Consider the following 17,932-nt stretch of genomic DNA (forward strand, 5'->3'; position numbering starts at 1 on the left):
TTACACTTATGCTTGTAACTTTCCAACCCATTCCTAACCAAGTATTTTTCTGGCCTTTTTTAAAAGAGTTAATCAACATACTGTCAACTTTTGTTGTGAGTCTGCTCCACATCTTCAATATTCCCCAAAACCACCAACAAGGCACAAGTCAGGAGTGTGATAGAATATTCCCCACTTGCTTGAATGAGTACAGCTTCAACAACAATCAAGAAGCTGGTTAGAACTGAGGCTGGGGGAGTGCATTTTCTCTAGTTCCACTTCTCCACGGGTCACCACATATATTTAAATGTTTTATCCCATTACCGATGCAGCCAATTATATACTAGATCTATTTTTAGTTTCAAAATCTGCCAACCAAGTTTCTTTAATAAACAACAAAATTATTAATTTATTATGAAACAAGACTTATTCAATAAAGATGCAAAGCTTATTAACACACAGGTTGAAATATGAAAGTTCCCTTCTAAATTAACCCAACACACGCACAAACACACACCAGTTGAAGAAAAAATAAAGTTTTCTCTGCAGAGATTCACTTTACAAAAAAAACTTTGGCCAAATACTTGTTCATTCTTAAAAAGGATAAAACATGGAATGATCTCAGTTGTCCCTTTAGCCTGGCATCCAGATACACCTAGATGGCTGTCACTGGGATCTTTTTGGAGCAGTTCTGTTCAGGCAACATCGAGGCTTAGTCTGGCAGGCTTTCCAGGAGAAATGCAGCATCAGTTTCTCCAGTCCTCACACTGGATTCTCAGGGCTTCTCAAAAAGGTGGCTTCTCTCTTAGCAGGCTTACTCTCAACTGAATCAAAGCAATATCCAAAACGAAACCATCTCTTGACCACCATAAATCTTGACATGTCACTTCTCTGTAAACAACTCCCCCCTACTCATCAAGGCCCCTGCTGTTCATTTAGCTTAAGACATGTGACTTCCAGGAAGGGTTTGTTTTTAAACAAAGTCCCAAGTCCTTCCAGTGACCTTTTTAAAAAAAAATACCCAAGTCCAACATCTATGGAATCTCTTCAGTCTTTCAAATGAATCAATTTCCTCAATTGTTTTTAAATATGAGTCCTCAAAAAGCATATTGATCATGGAAGCACCTTCATAACAAACTCAACACCATCCAGTACAAAGCAGCCTGCTTGATTGGCACTCCATCCACCACCTTAAACATTCACTCTCTCCACCACCAGCTCCCAGTGGCAGCAGTGTGTACCAGCTACAAGATGCACTTCACCAGCTCGCCAAGCCTCCTTCTACAGCACCTTCCAAACTCGCAACCTCTACCATCTTATTAACAAGAAGACCCATTTTTAAAATTTAGTCAAAAACACAATATTTTAAGAGCCGCAATGCGGTTACTCAAATGCCAATAATAATGAGAAACAAGACCAGAGGCGCATTAATGGATTTCTATGCAACTCCTTTTTAGTGACATTCACATACCTGCAGAGAAGAGCAATCTGTGCAATATGATCAACATCACATGATTCATCGCAAGCAATGGAGAAACTTGGAGCTAAATTTGTAGCCTTAATCTGCTGCCTGGTGATATCTGTGGCCATTTTCACTGTTCTGTCCCTCGCGGTCTTTGCAGATAAGGGCATGTCTTTAACTTTTTGAATAATTTTGTTTTTGTTTTTAAAATCACTGTCCAGCTACTCTGATATTTTGATAAAGCACTCTTTTACATATTCACCATTTGTGAATGGCTTTCCTCATTTTGTAATCTCTTGAGCTGCCACAAAACTAGCAGTAGTTGAGCTACTTGATAATTTCGTCCACTTAGCAAAGGTGCTGCTAGATATGTCTACCTTGTTCTTCAGCTCCTGCACAGTTTTCTTTTTGGAATTTCCAGCTGGATAATTTTCAGCAAAGTTGGTGTGTTTTTTTAGTAAAATGCCTCTCAAGATTTAATTTTTTGTTGTTGGCAAATTTCTCATTACAAATGAGACACACAGGGAGGCCAGGTGAATCTGGGATGAATGTGAATGAATCAATCCATTTGTTTTGAAATTATCCATTTTCATTTTCGTTCTTTCTCTTCTTTGTAGTCATTTCAACAGTGGCGCAGTGGTTAGCACCGCAGCCTCACAGCTCCAGGGACCCGGGTTCGATTCCGGGTACTGCCTGTGTGGAGTTTGCAAGTTCTCCCTGTGTCGGCGTGGGTTTTCTCCAGGTGCTCCGGTTTCCTCCCACAAGCCAAAAGACTTGCAGGTTGATAGGTAAATTGGCCATTATAAATTGTCACTAGTATAGGTAGGTGGTAGGGAAATATATGGACAGGTGGGGATGTTTGGTAGGAATATGGGATTAGTGTAGGATTAGTATAGGTGGGTGGTTGATGTTCGGCATGGACTCGGTGGGCCGAAAGGCCTGTTTCAGTGCTGTATCTCTAATCTAAAAAAAAATAATCTAATCTAAATTATGCCAGATTTTTCAAATTAAATTCAAACGCTAATCAGTTTCAAAAAATGTTTGTCGACCTTAATATTCGGTACAGTACTACTGATGAATGTCGCAAATTTTTGATTCCTGTAATAAATTAAACTTTTTTGTAGCAAAATAGCCTAAAAAGGGCCACAGTTAGTTCCTTTATCGGTGTCTATGTCTGCAAACAACTCACGTGATTAGCTCGCGGTCAATACGAAAGCTATTCCTGCGATGCATAACGTCACTTTGCTTGGCAAAATAGTGCAACTGTACCTTGTTACGACTTTTGATTCAAGCAAGTTTTCAATAGAATTTCATATTTTTGTGATCAAACATTTCACAAGTTCTAGCTGTTGTCTGTTAAAATATCCATCGCCAAGGAAATTTTTTAGATATCTGATATTCTTTTTAAATTAGAAACATATTTAGATGACTATTTTCTAAAAATTGATAATGAGAAAAAATCAATCAAGGTCAGGAGCTGCACATGTATCCTGAATGATCCGCATGCAGCTCCAGAGCCGCAGACCTAGACGAACGAGTGCACCAGGCACATGCATCAAAATCCTGGAACTCCCTCCCAAACAGCACTGTTGGTGTACCTACATCACAAGGGCTGCAGCCTTAACATAAGTTATAAAGAAAGACTTTATTTATAGATCACCTTTCTCGCCACACGACACCCCAAAGTGTTTTGCAGCCAATGAAGTATTTTTGAAGTGTGGTCCCTGTTGTAATGTAGGAAACACAACAGCCAATTTACACACAGCAAGCTCCCATAAACAGCAATGTGATAATGACTAGATAATCTGTTTTTTTTTTGTGATGTTGTTTGAGGGATATATATTGGCCGGGACACCAGGGAGAACTCAAAAGCAAAATACTGCAGATGCTGGAAATCTGAAATAAAAACAGAAAATGCTGGAAATACTCAACAGTCCTGGCAGCTTCTGGAGAGAGAAACAGAGTTAGCATTTCAGCTTGATAACTCCTCTGCTATTCTTCAAAACTGGGCCATGGATTTTTTACATTCACCAGAAAGGGCAGACGGAGCCTCAGTTTAATGTCTCAACTGAAAGATAGCACTCCAACAGCACTGCAGCTGCTCAGTACTGTACTGGAACTTCAGCCTTGAATCTTCTGCTCAAGTCCTGGACTGGGACTTGAACCCACCACCTTGTAATGCAGAGATGAGACTGCTAACAACTGAGCCACAGCTGATGCTAATGTAGCTTGCTTATACCATATCCACATGATCCATTCCTTTCAATATTTCTAAACCTGAAGTCCCTCCCAATTATCTTTTCTTCTGTGAGTCCAAGTTGAATCTGTGAATCTCTACATAACCCAGAAAGGCTGAAATAGTGACAGACAAGAGCCATTCCAAGTACAACAGGGTGATTATCTTGCCAGAATGATCGCAGTGCTACTTGCAACTCATGTCAGGGCCATAATGGAGCAGCTGTTTAAAAGCCCTTTTCATTTGGCTAGAAACAGACTTCTGTTGCATATTATGTGCCCAATCTACATGAAAATCCTGAAGTTCTAAGTAGTCCATTTGATATGTTTAGTCACTTAAAAAGAAGTCAAACTGCACAGAATCTGCACACAAATACATAGCTTGATTTCTTAATAGCATGAAAAAAATCACTGGTTTTAACCTCGCGGTGGCTTTCAGAATGGCGGGGTGTGCGGTGTGGGAAAATGTGATTGCTTATTCCTCTAATTGCTCCTGTCCTCCCCACAGCCTGCTGTAAACTAGTCCCTTTGAAATGAAACATGACAATCGCACCCATGGATTTTAGATATTTAATATTTTTATTGCACGTCAAAATACATGTAATTGAAGAGATGATTTATCTGCATGGAGTAATATGTAACATAACACCTGGTATGAAATTGGACTTACAATGTGCAACCAAATTGAAAATGAAACTTATATTTTGTTTGAGAGGTACCAAATATTTTTCCTGTTTTTACACCACATAAACATCCTCGTACATGCTGAATCTTTTCTCAAGTACTACAGCAAAAAATATCACCAAATGTGTAATATGAAGCTGTTTAGAGGTTTTAGCGGTAGTTTTTTTCCTGTGATATTTTCATGTTTCATCTCGCAACAGGATAATGTACAGCTATTTTTACAAAGCTAAAACAGGTCTGGAATGAGCAGGTTTAAAATCAGAATTGTGCACTATTTCAACTCACGATGCTTCTTTCTGAAAATATTCACAAATGATTTGAAACAGATCTATTAACTAAACAGCTATGATGAACGCATCGAATTTCCCTCATTTTTGTTTTATTCTTTCATGGGATGTGGGCGTCACTGGCAAGGCCAGCATTTGTTGCCCATCCCTAATTGCCGTTGAACTGGGTGGCTTACTAAGTCATTTCAGAGGGCAGTTAAGAGTCAGCCACATTGCTGTGGGTCTGGAGTCACATGTAGGCTAAGGACGGCAGATTTCCTTCCCTAAAGCGCACAGTGGCGCAGTGGTTAGCACCGCAGCCTCACAGCTCCAGCAATCTGGGTTCGATTCTGGGTACTGCCTGTGTGGAATTTGCACGTTCTCCCTGTGACCGCGTGGGCTTTCGCCGGGTGCTCCGGTTTCCTCCCACAGCCAAAGACTTGCAGGTTGATCGGTAAATTGGTCGTTATAAATTGCCCCTAGTATAGATAGGTGGTAGGGGAAGATGGGGATGTGGTAGGAATATGGGATTAATGTAGGATTAGTATAAATGGGTGGTTGATGGTCAGCACAGACTCGGTGGGCCAAAGGGCCTGTTTCAGTGCTGTATCTCTAAATAAATAAAGGACGTTAGTGAACCAAATGGGTTTGTATGACAATCGATGATAGTTTCATGGCACCATTTCTGAGACTAGCGTTCAATTCCAGATTTTTATTAATTAATTGAATTTAAATTCCACCAGCTGCTGTGGTGGGATTTGAACCCATGTCCCCAGTGCATTAGCCTGGGCCTCTGGATTACTAGTCCAGTGACATTACCACGAGGTCACTGTCTCTTAACATAAGAATTTATTAAATATGATAAAATCCAAACTAATTGTTTACTCTTTACTGAATATTCTGGTTGTTCAACTTTTACGAAAAAAGCAAAGCCCTGATTGGTTACAACATCCAGTGTTCTAATGAGCCATTCAACCAGAAGAGTGCCAAGTTCTATGATTTCCAGTTGCACATAAATGGGATAGTGACAAAAGTGGCCAAAATATCTCTGGGTTTGTTTGTTTGCACCTGTATTTGTTGGCTCCCCACAAACTGCTCTTCCCCCAGCTTAATTATGCACCACATTCCGAATCTCCAAATGAGTCCCAGCTTCTCTTCTATGTCAAAGCCAGTAGAAACTGAAAGGAAATGATTCAGCAGGGGAAAAAAAAATGTGAACAAAATGATTGCCTGACTCAGATTAAAACAACTTAATCATGGAGGATAATGCAGCTGCCAGTACCAATTAAAAACTTTATTTTGTTAGTGCTTCCCTTGAGAAGATCGACAAAGCTGGCCTCTCCAATCCACAGTTTATTTAGAATCTGTAAGAGCAACATAGCCAATAAAACTGAGTACATTTAAGCTTCTAAATTTCAGAATTTTAATAATGGGGTCCATGCCTTATCTGTGTTGAAATTGCTCTTTGTAATTTGGGTTTGGAGCCTTGCTTTCAACAGAAGGTGCTGAGTTTACGAATCTATGGTGCAGTATTGAATTTGTAGCATTTTGAAGTCTGAATGGCATTTATCTTCTGAGGAACCAATCTCTTGCAATTAATTTACTTTTCTACATTAACAGTGTTCGGAATCACAATGTAAACAACAATATTACATAATAAGAACAAGAGTCTTGTATACCACGTTTTGGAGCATCTATACTCGAGAGGAAGCGATTATAAATCTCCTGAAAATAATCCACTTTATATTTAAATGCACCTCCTTCTCTGTCAAACAATATAGGTACATGTGAAGGGATATACTCTCTCAACCTATTATTGTATTCTTTGATTTGTAGAGGATTATCCTACCGCACCAACCGTTGAGAAAACAAAAGGTAATTCTACCTCATTGGTCCACGTATCAAAAGTGTTTGTGATGGAATCTGCTGGCACCAAGACATCCGCCACATTTTCCTGCTCAGAAGCGACTAATGGCAGGTCGGAAAACGGCATCGCGACCTCAGTTGTACATACCGCAGAGATCATTAGAAGTGAGGGCACCGACAGTGTTAGCTCAGTCCCTGAAAGTGAGAAGGAGGGAGAGAAAACGAAACAACAGCTCTACTGCGCAGTTTGCAAAGTGACTGTGAACTCCGTATCACAGCTCGAGGCACACAACAATGGTAAGTGACCTTTCTGCTTGACATCTGTGAAACAGAGCTATGTAGGAAATAATAAAAGTAGCCAACGTTTACCAGAGATTAAAGAGTGATTTTTATTCAAGTGCATATTATATAGCGATTATAGCACTGAAGCAGGCCATTCAGTCCCACTAGTGCTTTTGCTCCACACTTACTTCATGTCACCCGATCAGCATAATCTTCTATTCCTTTCTCTCTCATCTACTAATCTAACTTCCCTTAAAAGCATCTAATTAGTTTAGTTCTAATTCCATTGCTGCATCTTGTACAGTTGCAATAAGTTCTCTCTCAGAAAATGTCAGGTCAAGTTTTGCATGCCATCCTTAATCCACGATCTTGTACCATGTTCTCATTGGGTTCGTGCCATCAGTTCTCAGCCAGCTGAAAGATGGATCAACAGAGCATTCCATCTTGGAGGAGTCACGTGAATCTGAGAAGACCACTTGTCCTCCATAGTAGCACCTGACTGATAATCACAGAAGATATTTTACACACATTACAGAGTCGTTTGTACCCACACAATCCTGCTATTAGCCTCCGGGAGACATCAGCAGAGGAAGACCTTAAAAGTGTCCTGGGGGCGGTGGGGGAGGTGAATTATGAATTTTAACGAATTACTTCAGACTATAAAATGTCAGGTGCTGGACTTATATGATGGAATAGTCACTTGGGCAAGATACTGCCATTTCCTATAGAACTGTATCACGAAATGAATTAAAACAGAAAATGCTGGAAATACTCAGCAGGTCAGTCAACATCTGTGGAGAGAGAAACTGAGTTAAGGGGCTGGATTTTGTACTCGTCTGATGGTGGGTTTCATGGCGGGTGGGGTGGGCCAGAGAATCGGGGCAGAATCGCCCGCCACAGAACCCGACTCCGGGAATCCCGGTTGCAATTCTCCCAGGGTTGGGATAGGCCAATGACGGCCTTCCCACCCAGAGGCCAAATAAGGGCCTCTTCCCGCCGCCAGTGGGATCTTAACAGCAGAGGGGAGGGTGCCTTGGAAAACAAGGCCCCCTCCCAGCGGGCTTGGTGCGGGGGGGGTGGTGGTGGGTGGTGGGGAGCGGGTGCCTCCTTCGTTGGCAATTTGTGGCCCATGGAGGACCTCCACCTGGAACAAATGTACCCCCCCAGGACCTCCCTTCCCTGGTACCAAATGCCCACCGGCCCATCCCCCCGGCCCCTCATTGGGGCCGTCTGGACAGGCCCCGGCGACCCCACCTTACCGACCTCTCGTCCAGGATTCCAGCACTGGGCCTGTGCCCAAGGCCTCTGTAGTACCAGCAGTGGCCACTGCTCCCAGTGGCGCTGCCGATACTGCTGAGCTGCAGGCCCTGTGATTGGCCGGCAGCTCTGGGGGCGGGATTCACATCCCTATTAAGTGTTTAAAGGGACAGGGATCGCATCTCCTGAAAAGGCCAAAGGATTGATCCAGGAGTTCGAAAAAATGCAGCGCGGGGACACCCCACCCCCCACCCCCCATTTTTCAGCCCGGTGCCAGAAGCACTGCCTCCTTCACTAATTCCCAGCCAATGTTTCAGGTGGAAAATGAATCGTCGCTTTGAAGAGAGAAGAGGTGAGGGTCATAAACTGCAAAAATAAAATAAAGACAATTGGTCAAATGTGATTGTAAATTTAAATCCCAGATTTGGACAAATTTCTAAATTACTTGCACTTATTGGGCAAAATTCACAATTTCTCAATGGCTGCAGGTAGCATATTTAAATACCACCAGAACTCACAGGTAAGAGGTCTGAGACATGAAACCTAGAACCACAGAATGAATTCATGTTGATTTGATATGTTACTGTCCAAAGAGAGAATTTCTTGATTTGGACCCTTCTGAGTAAAATATGATCCTTGATCCTAAGATTCTCTTTGATTCGATGCGATGCCTGAAGGTCTGCAGTAACTTCTTTACATTGTTCCCTTTTCTTGCTACAAGCAGTGACGAGTGTGGGAGGATATGAACAATTTTGTGTAGCGTATAGAGATCAGTCAGATGTTAGTTCCATTCACTTAAGTAGAAAGGCAGGTCGCCCTTGTGAAAGTATTTCTACTTGAAAATTAGAGATTAAATGTCATTCATTCCAAAGTAACTGTATAGTTAAACGGTGATGCCAAAGCTGGGAACTGGACAGTTCCATTGAAGTAGATAGAAAGGAAAGAAAGTCTTGCATTTATATAGCACCTTTCACAGCCTCCCAAAGCACTTTACAGCCAATGATGTACTTTTGAAGTGTAGTCACTGTTGTAATTCAGGAAACACAGCAATCACTTTGGGCACAGCAAGCTCCACAAACAGCAGCGTGATAATGACTAGATAATCAGTTTTTTTATCAGTGATGTTGATTGAAGAATAAACATTGGCCAGGACACCGGGAATAACTCCCCTGTTCTTCTTCGAAATAGTTTGAAATATGGATATTTTATGCCCACTTGAGAGAGCAGACGTGGCCTCGGTTTAACGTCTTGTTTGAAAAACAGCACCCCCAACAGTGTAGCACTCCCTCAGTGCTGCACTGGCGTGTCAGCCCCGGTTTTCGAACACAGCAGCTGCTCGATCCAAATGTTTACATTGACGGTATAGAATTGTTGGATTGAATGTCCGATGGGATTTTTTGTATGAGTTTACTAAACTCAAAATTACAAAGCAAATCATTTCTTCAAAGAAGGAAGGCTAGAAATTACTGTTGCTAACAGCCACAGGGAAACACTTAATCTGTTCATTTTCATTCCTGTGTCCACTACTTTAACAGAGGCATTAAATTATGCAGATTAATGCCTCCATTAAAGTAGCAGCTGGAGGGATGTCATGTAAATGCATTAAACATTTGTCCACTATTATTGGAAATAATTATTTCCAGCCTCTCTAGTGTAAAATAAAATGAATAGTCTATCTCAGGACATCCCAATATGCTTTACTGGCATTCAATCACTGTTGTTATGTGGAGAAATGCAGCTACCGATTTATTCTGTTTTCTGTAACCACTGTCCTGTAAAAACAAATGCTCTTTACCTTGGAGCTACCTTTGCAACCATTGACCTATCTAATGGAAATTGCCTTAGGATTCTCCCAGTGGGAGTGGTTGTAACTTCAGGGCAGAAGATCATCTGAAATCTTGTTCACCCATCCACCTGAGGTTTCCAAGCAAAATTAGAGCAGACGATCAGGAGACACCCCATTCCTCCCAGCCCCCGACACACACCAACCACCCTGCCCCGCACCACCCCCCTCACCTTCCATTGAGGAAATTCCCGACAATACTTTATTTCCCATTCCTGTAAACGTCCAGCCATTAACACATAAACAAAGGGGCATTTCTCGCTCTAAAAAAACGAGAACTCAAATGCTGCTTATTATAGATCACATCAGAGCAAAGCATTAATATATTCCAGTGCATTCTAAAGGAAATCTGAATTCTAATCATGAGCCATCTGCAGTGATAATACTGAACTGCAATTTCAGTCCATACGTTGTTAATTGAATTCGAACAAGCTGACAGTCAAATTGTTTTGTTTGATCATATACATTTACCTTGGTGACCAGTGTTGCTGTAATTAAAAATAGGAAAGTTAAGTGTGATGCATTCCAATATAATTACGCGGTTCTTTTTTTTAGGGTCCAAGCATAAGTCAGTGCTGCAGGGGCAGAACAGTCACAGCAGAAGAAGCAGACTGAGAGTCTTCCCGCGGACATTGTATAAAACCAAACGGATTGGTAACAAAGGGAGCATTGGTCTACAGAGCAAAGCTTTTCACTGTAATATCTGTGAAATATATGTCAATTCTGAAACACAACTCAAACAGGTGAGTTGAAGTTAGAAATCTTTCTCCTGGGATTTAGGAAGCTGAGGTCTCAAATTTTACTTTGTGCATTCATCCAAAGAATCTCATTACTTAGAGTGACTTTCATGGATCTGTAGTTGACTGGATAAATGTTGTTTCTGTGCAGCCTGCACAGTAACATTCCTACTGTCTAGATGGAACCTACTTTACTTGATTCCAAGCAAGCAGCTTTAGTGCAGTCAATGTTTCGTTGTCCATTTGCAATATATTCCAACCCTACACCCCAGCACACACCCTCTATTCTTCTGAATGCCTGCTTCTGCCACCCCTACCCCACTCCACTAGTGATAGTAGTGGGGTTGCCGACTCTCAAGGATTTAAGATTAATCTGCTGAACGTTCCTGCGAGCACTTTTGAATACTTTTGTTTATTAGTTAAAGAAATATTGGAAATGCATAAAAAGACTATTTGATGATACAAGGTCATTGGAGGTAGGAGGTCTCCTGGTGGAACCTCCAGTGATGCATCCTACCAGAGTTGGCAACCATCCCCCACAAATCTGGAATTCTCTTCCTAAATTCCTCAGTCTTGCCACCCCCTCCATGAAACCCTGTTCAAAAATGACTTTTCTGACTTTGGCCTTTGGTGACCACCTCTCATTTCTCTCCCTCTTCCAGCTCAGGTTCTCCAACTTCCCTATAAAGCACGTTGGATGTTTTATGGCTGGAAAGATGCTGTAAAATTTCAAGCTACTGCTAATTTAAAAAATTGGGTCATTGCATGCTGTCATTTAATTAAAGATGACAACCACTGTAATTCTTTGATCTTAATCCTTCCCCTTGACTACCAACTCCAGCAACACTGCCTTATTATACAACCTCCATGTCTAGGATGTCATTTTTTGTTGTCTAAGACTCTAAAGGTACACAATTTCAATAACTCAACACAATACCTAACTGAAATAAAAAGAAAAAGTGCTGGAAATACTCAGCAGGCCAGGCAGCATCTGTGGAGAGAGAAACAGAGTTAACATTTCAGGTCAATGACCTTTTATCAGAACTGGCAAAGGTTAGACATATAATAGGTTTTAAGCAAATAAAGCGGAAGGTGTTGATAAGACAGAGGGTCACAGAGAATAACTGACATGGTGGTCATCGAACAAAACCTAACTGTCTGTGCTTGCAAGCCACTGTACAAACAGGATTATATTCAGTGAGTGACTCATCAGTACATACCTGAAAACTTCAAACAAAATATACAGAGGCTAATGTACAAGCTGGTTAAACGCGACAACCACACCCTTCAACTATTTTTCTGTCTTTTACAAACACTGAAAATGTAATTCCATGGCAAGGAATAAACACATCTGGTTACAGAAAATATTAACTATGAAGCAATAGGTTAGTGAAAATATCTTCATTATTGGGTTGAGGTAGTTTGTTTACATATCAGCTGTGTTTAATAAACTGGGCGAAAATATCAGCTTGAGGATTTATTTGTGCAGTGTACAAGGCTCCAACTTTAGGCTGTTCTTACATTCCTTCTACCCCTGGTTCTCCATTCATGACCAGCAAGGCTACGGACCAGGTGCTGGGAGGTGGAATTAGATTGAGCGGCTAGTTTTTTCGTCCGGCATGGACACGAAGGGCTGAATGGCCTCCTTTAGTGCTGTAATTTTTCTTTGGTTCTATAACTGAATCTATCGACCTTCAGCTGAGAAACCCGTAGACTGAGTTGCTGAGTGTTGAGCTCTGAATTCAGTGCTGCTCTACAGATCAGCCAGTGGGTGGAACGTATCTCCCAATAGGTAGATAAAGGTGGGCTGTATTTCCTTCACTTTCTACAGCTAGCTGAGAGCAGTGAAATGCATCACAGTTCTGATTGCCAATTTCTAGTGTCAACTTTTACTGAGACATAAAACCTGCAATCACATTGATGCGAAGCAAAAGCTTCACTGATAAATTACCAAGGCAGTTCCTTGTTAAATTATAAGTCTGGACTTCCTTCCCTTTTATTGTTTGTTCGCAAAACCTTCAGAGCTTTTAATCTTGCACATTATGCACAAAAAGTTCTGCTATGTTGACACAGATTCTTTGCTTTGTGCTCTGTGATTATCATCCAGAGAGCTCAGGAATTGTGATCCAGTGGTGTTTCCTTTACTAAAGTATTGACCAAAATACACACAAGAAAAATCAATGTGCAATAGTCATGGGATAGAAATTCCATATTCACAAATTGTTCATCATTACACATTACATTAATATTTTGACATTTACTGACGGAAGGGAAATAATGGTTGAGTTTGCCTCATTTTAAAAAAAATTATGCTTGGGATATGGGCATTGCAGGCAAGGCCAGCACTTATTTCCCATCCCTAATTTCCCTTGAGATGGTGGTAGTGGCCCTTCTTCTTGAACGGGATTGGGGGCCCTCCTATTTGGGCGCTCTGTGGCCCACAGAGGAGTGACCCCGGCGGCAATGGCCACCCCCGCAGCAACCATTGCCCCTCCCCCACCTTCACCAACTCCCACCCCAACTAGCCGGGCCCTGCTTGAGTAGCCCCAGCGCCCCCAGACACCACTTACCTCGTCGGGAGGGCAGCCGCCCATGACGTCTTTTCTTCCAGGCACAGTCTCTGCAGTGGCGACCGCGCCCGCTGGCGCTACTGGGACTGCTGAGCTGTCGGCCTTCTGATTGGCCGGCAGCTCCTGGGGGGTAGGCACCTGTCCTTTAAAGGGGTGGGAGCCCTGACAGCATCGAATTAGTTGCCGGATAGCCAAAAAGTGCAGCTCGGGTCCCACAAATGGCTGAGGCAGGGCTGCCCCCCCCCCCCCACCCCTGGCTCTTGGACCCATTATCAGGGCCCCCTCCATGCCGATAAAATGCCAGCCCTCCTTGCTGAACTAGACCAAAATCTGTAGTAACTAAGGCTCTATGACAGAGATCTTGTGAGGAGCAGCATGGAGAGGTGCAAGCAAGCTGCTAAAGACTGCAAAAGTGTTCTGAGAATCTATGGTCACAAACTAACTGGCAGATGCTGATTGGGCAAGGAAAAATCATAGATGGAACTTGGGCTTTTCATTGGTTACAACTGCTGAATGAAATTACAGAACAAAATGAGACTGCACGTGGCAGCTAATAAGCAATACCTTAATTTATCAAATTGTGGCTTGTCCTATGTGCTTCCATCAATGAATATATTGGCCCTGGTCATTGGTTAGTGATCTCTGTGGTGCAGATGTCTCCTTTTCCGATGTCAGTTTAAATCTTGCCCCAAGTGGATCTTTAGGCATCCAGCAACAGTGATGTCATCAAACAGGGTAAGCAGCCAATCACATGTAAGTATTCCCACAGACAGCAAACCAGGAAGTAAAAACCACTTTGAATCCCTACACTTTTAATTTTAAATTTTAGAGATCGTGAAATAAATGATTGGGACATACGGATGGGAGTTTGATGATAAAAGATCATAAACAATTTTTTTTTTAATGTGGAATTTCTCATCAAAATGGAGAAATTTGTCATTCAACAAATATAAAATTACTCTTTTGAGGCCAGCGAGGATGTTTAGCAGTGATTATGAACTTACTACGCCGTTAAAAAATCTAGTGACAGCTCATTCAACAAAGTATAACTTTTTCAGGTGTTTTTATAGTGACGCTAATTGTGTCAGAGTGGAAGTTCTGGCCCGTTCACAGATTTTCTCATTGATTGCAGTCTGGGAGGGAACTCAACAGCGCACCCTTTGGAGAAGCTTAGGATCACTGACAGCAACTTTTGGATTTCCCTGTTGAACTGCGCATCTGCAGACTCCAGAAATTGATGTCAGTTTCAGAGGAGTAATGACAGCGAACGCTGACAGTTGCGGCATCGTCACTACCGCAAATTCCAGGCTGTTACTGTTAATGTGCAGTCTGATAGATGAAGTCATTTGAGGTTCGTCATTTCGCAGTAGATCTGTTTAACAGATTTAAAAGTTATGGCAAAAGGCAAACATTATGTAAAAGTTGCATGGAGATAAAGGGCTAGCAATATTAACACAGTATTGTGCTCTCACTAAAATGACTGAACAAAGTCTTTCTTTCAAGCACTCTGTTTATTTTTAAGTCTGCTTGATTTCCAATACAGCATATGACCAGTAGAAGACATAAGGAGAGGCTTACAGGAAAGCCATCCAAGCCCAAATACAGTCCTTATACCAAGCTTCAACAGACTGCGGTGTTGGCGGTGAGCACTATAGTCCAAGTTTGTTTATTGACATCTTTGGAGGATTGGGTAATGACTGCAAGGTTTATAATCATGCTGACTCCTTCTTCCACAGAGGCTCCAAGGCATTCATAGCATCTTACTCCAACTTAGCTGCCCTCCTCCAAAGACTGACTGCTGTCACATACACTGAACAGCCTAGTCCATGGAAGTGTGTTATATCATGATATTGCAACTAACAAAAGCATTGTGATATTTATATTGTTTTTACAAGAATACACAATCATCCTCAGAGTTCAACAAAAAATGGTTTAAGTAGAACTGTGCTATGCAAAATTAATTATACAATGCTTCATTTAATTGATACTTGGCATTAAAACCTGGCTCGGGTATAAAATTAAAACCCGACAACAGCCAACCCGAACCCAACCTGAGCCCGAGTCCTTCAATTTTTTTAAATGCCGGACCCAACCCAAAAATAACAAGCATATTAATGAAACAAAAAAAAATCGTAGATTAAAACAAGAACAATACGAAACAAAACAGCACAGTACAGTCCAGCCTGACCCGACCCAAGCCTGAATGCTGGACACAGAATACAGACCCAACCCAACCCGAACCCAACACATGTTCAGGTCGGGTAATCAGGCTTTATTTGGCATTACCCATACTTTTAAGTACCACTTGTCAACACTTTTGAAGTAATTCTGTAAAGTGGACTGTGATCCAGTAGCTGTATTTTTGCTGATAATCTGACCCGTGAAGGCTTGCACGACTCAGGATTAACAATGATCCCAGTGATCTGTTTACGACACTGCCACCATCACTTGGTGGAATATTAAACTCAGACCAGGGATTCTGCAAGCCAAAACAATAACAAAAACATTTTAAAAAGTAACTTAAAATTACAAATATATGAAAAAGAAGCAGAAACGAATTTGGTAATAATAAAATAATACAACAATCCAACATGAATGTAATGATCAATGTCCATAAGGTGCTAATTGCCTTATTCAAAATGTAACTTTCACAAAAGTTCTGAGCATGTCCTTTTAAAAAAAAAAAATTGCCTGACTTCATCCTTTTGTACCCAGGTGATCTCCGTGTTGAAGAACCATTTCTCATGATGTACATAAATCTACTTTTACTTTCTCAAGTTCCCCTCCTGGCGCAATCTTAGAGTTGAGGATGAACTAAAGAGCTGCAGCACAAATCTTCAGTTCACCCTTGAAAATGTTTTTCATGCTAATATTTAGAGACAAACTGAATAAAGTTGCACTTCCAAAGGGATAATGAAAGGCCACTTGATGTAGAACAATGATAATTATTCCTTGAATGGTATACTCAAAACAGTTAAGTACAAACACAATTGAAAATATATATTGTACCTGATCTGGAAGTGCCTTCTAGGATCCAACATCCAATACTAATATCCCATATCTTAAAGAACACAACATTGACCACTTTTCCCTTTCGACAGGTAGAGTTCTAAGAAGATAAGCCAGATTTTTAAAATAATTTTGGAATTTTAAGTTGCACAGCCAAAAGCTATAATATATTAGGAAAAATACAAGTAAAGGGGGAAAAAAGTCAGCTTCACCGATATACCATAATCTTCTTCTCTTCTTTGGCCTCCTTGTCTCAAGAGACAATGGGTAAGCGCCTGGAGGTGGTCAGTGGTGTGTGGAGCAGCGCCTGGAGTGGCTATAAAGGCCAATTCTAGAGTGACAGACTCTTCCACAGGTGCTGCAGAAAAATTTGTTTGTCGGGGCTGTTACACAGTTGGCTCTCTCCTTGCGCCTCTGTCTTTTTTCCTGCCAACTGCTAAGTCCCTTCGAATGCAACAGTAACAAACTCAAGTCAGGGTAATACAAGTAGTGAGACACCATAACCTTTAAGGAGAGACTTGATATATTGAGACTCTTTCCACAGGAGCAGAGAAGGCCAAGAATAAATTTATTGAAGGTTGTTAAAATTATGAAGGTTTTGTTTTATTTTTGTTAAGGAAAAGCTATTGCCTCTGGTTGGCCAGTTAGTGACAAAGGGTTATCAATTTAAAATTGTCACTCGGAAAGTGAGTAGGGAGATTGGGAGAAATTGCTTTATGGAGAGTTGTTGGAGCATAAAATACTTTGCCACAGGGAGTAGTTGAGTCGGAGGCCATTGCATCTTCTGAAGGACAAGTGGTTATGTATTTAAAGTAGAGAAAGATGCAGAGCTCTGGGAAGAGAGCTGGACAGTGTTTTGGATTGCTCTAGTAAAGAGTCAGTACAGATACAGTGAGTTGAATGGCCTTCTGTGCTGTAAAGAACATAATAGGAGCTGGTTTAGGCCATAGAGCCCCTCAATCCTGTCCCACCATTCAATAAAATCATGGCTCAACTCTACCTTAACTCCACTTTCGCGCCCTGTCCCCATATTCCATGATTTCCATCGTGTCCAAAAAATCTTTTATGATTCTAAGTATAATTGATAACAGTGAAATATCTGAGGCAAGATTAACAGCTGTATCAAAAGAGATAATGTTGACAGTCTTAATGAGGACTAAGCTGAGCAGAATCATAAGAGGTTTATTTAGATCCAGTATTGGCAGGAGTGTTTGGGAAAACGTAATCATTTTTATTTGTTTTCTTTCTTCAGACAAAGATGGCTTTTCAGAAGCATCTCACAAAACCATTGGCAACTGGTTTCTTACCAAATCCTCTAACAGCAGCTGCTGTCTGTGCTATGCCAAACCTCGCCCTTCGACCGACCGCACTCTTCCAGACACCATTTCTTGGACCAGCCTTCTTCAGAGCCACTCCAGGTCCTCTGAGGGCGACACATACACCATTTCTTTTTGCACCATATTGACTTCAGGGTTCAAATCATTACAGACACTTTGGAAAATAAAAGGGAACTATGCAGTCATAAATGTGAACATTATAAGTTATGCATGGCAGAACTCTGCCTCCTTGCTTAGACATCTATTATCAGCAGTTTTATACTGCAAATATATTTAGATGAACTTCATATTAAGAAAATATGGTTTCAGTTACAAAGACTATTACAGAACTGATGTAGATGTGCATAGATTTCTGGTAGGACCATGGGTTACCAGTCTTTTTGCACAATATTTTTGTGAGTCCTT

At 41.3% G+C, this 17,932-nt stretch overlaps 1 protein-coding gene across 2 annotated transcripts in view; it reads left to right on the plus strand.

Annotated features, from left to right (window-relative positions):
* Positions 1-17,691, plus strand: part of znf385c (zinc finger protein 385C) — a 273,245-nt gene extending 255,554 nt beyond the window's left edge. For both annotated transcript variants that reach the window (XM_068013000.1, XM_068013001.1), the window contains 4 exons: positions 6,463-6,789; positions 10,430-10,617; positions 14,725-14,823; positions 17,443-17,691. In XM_068013000.1, coding sequence (XP_067869101.1) covers positions 6,463-6,789; positions 10,430-10,617; positions 14,725-14,823; positions 17,443-17,655 — 827 coding nt within the window. In that variant the 3' untranslated portion in view covers positions 17,656-17,691. The remainder of the gene's footprint in view (positions 1-6,462; positions 6,790-10,429; positions 10,618-14,724; positions 14,824-17,442) is intronic.
* The last annotated feature ends 241 nt before the right edge of the window (positions 17,692-17,932 follow it).

Source organism: Heterodontus francisci, chromosome 33 (assembly GCF_036365525.1).
Source record: "Heterodontus francisci isolate sHetFra1 chromosome 33, sHetFra1.hap1, whole genome shotgun sequence".
NCBI classification, from domain to species: domain Eukaryota; kingdom Metazoa; phylum Chordata; class Chondrichthyes; order Heterodontiformes; family Heterodontidae; genus Heterodontus; species Heterodontus francisci.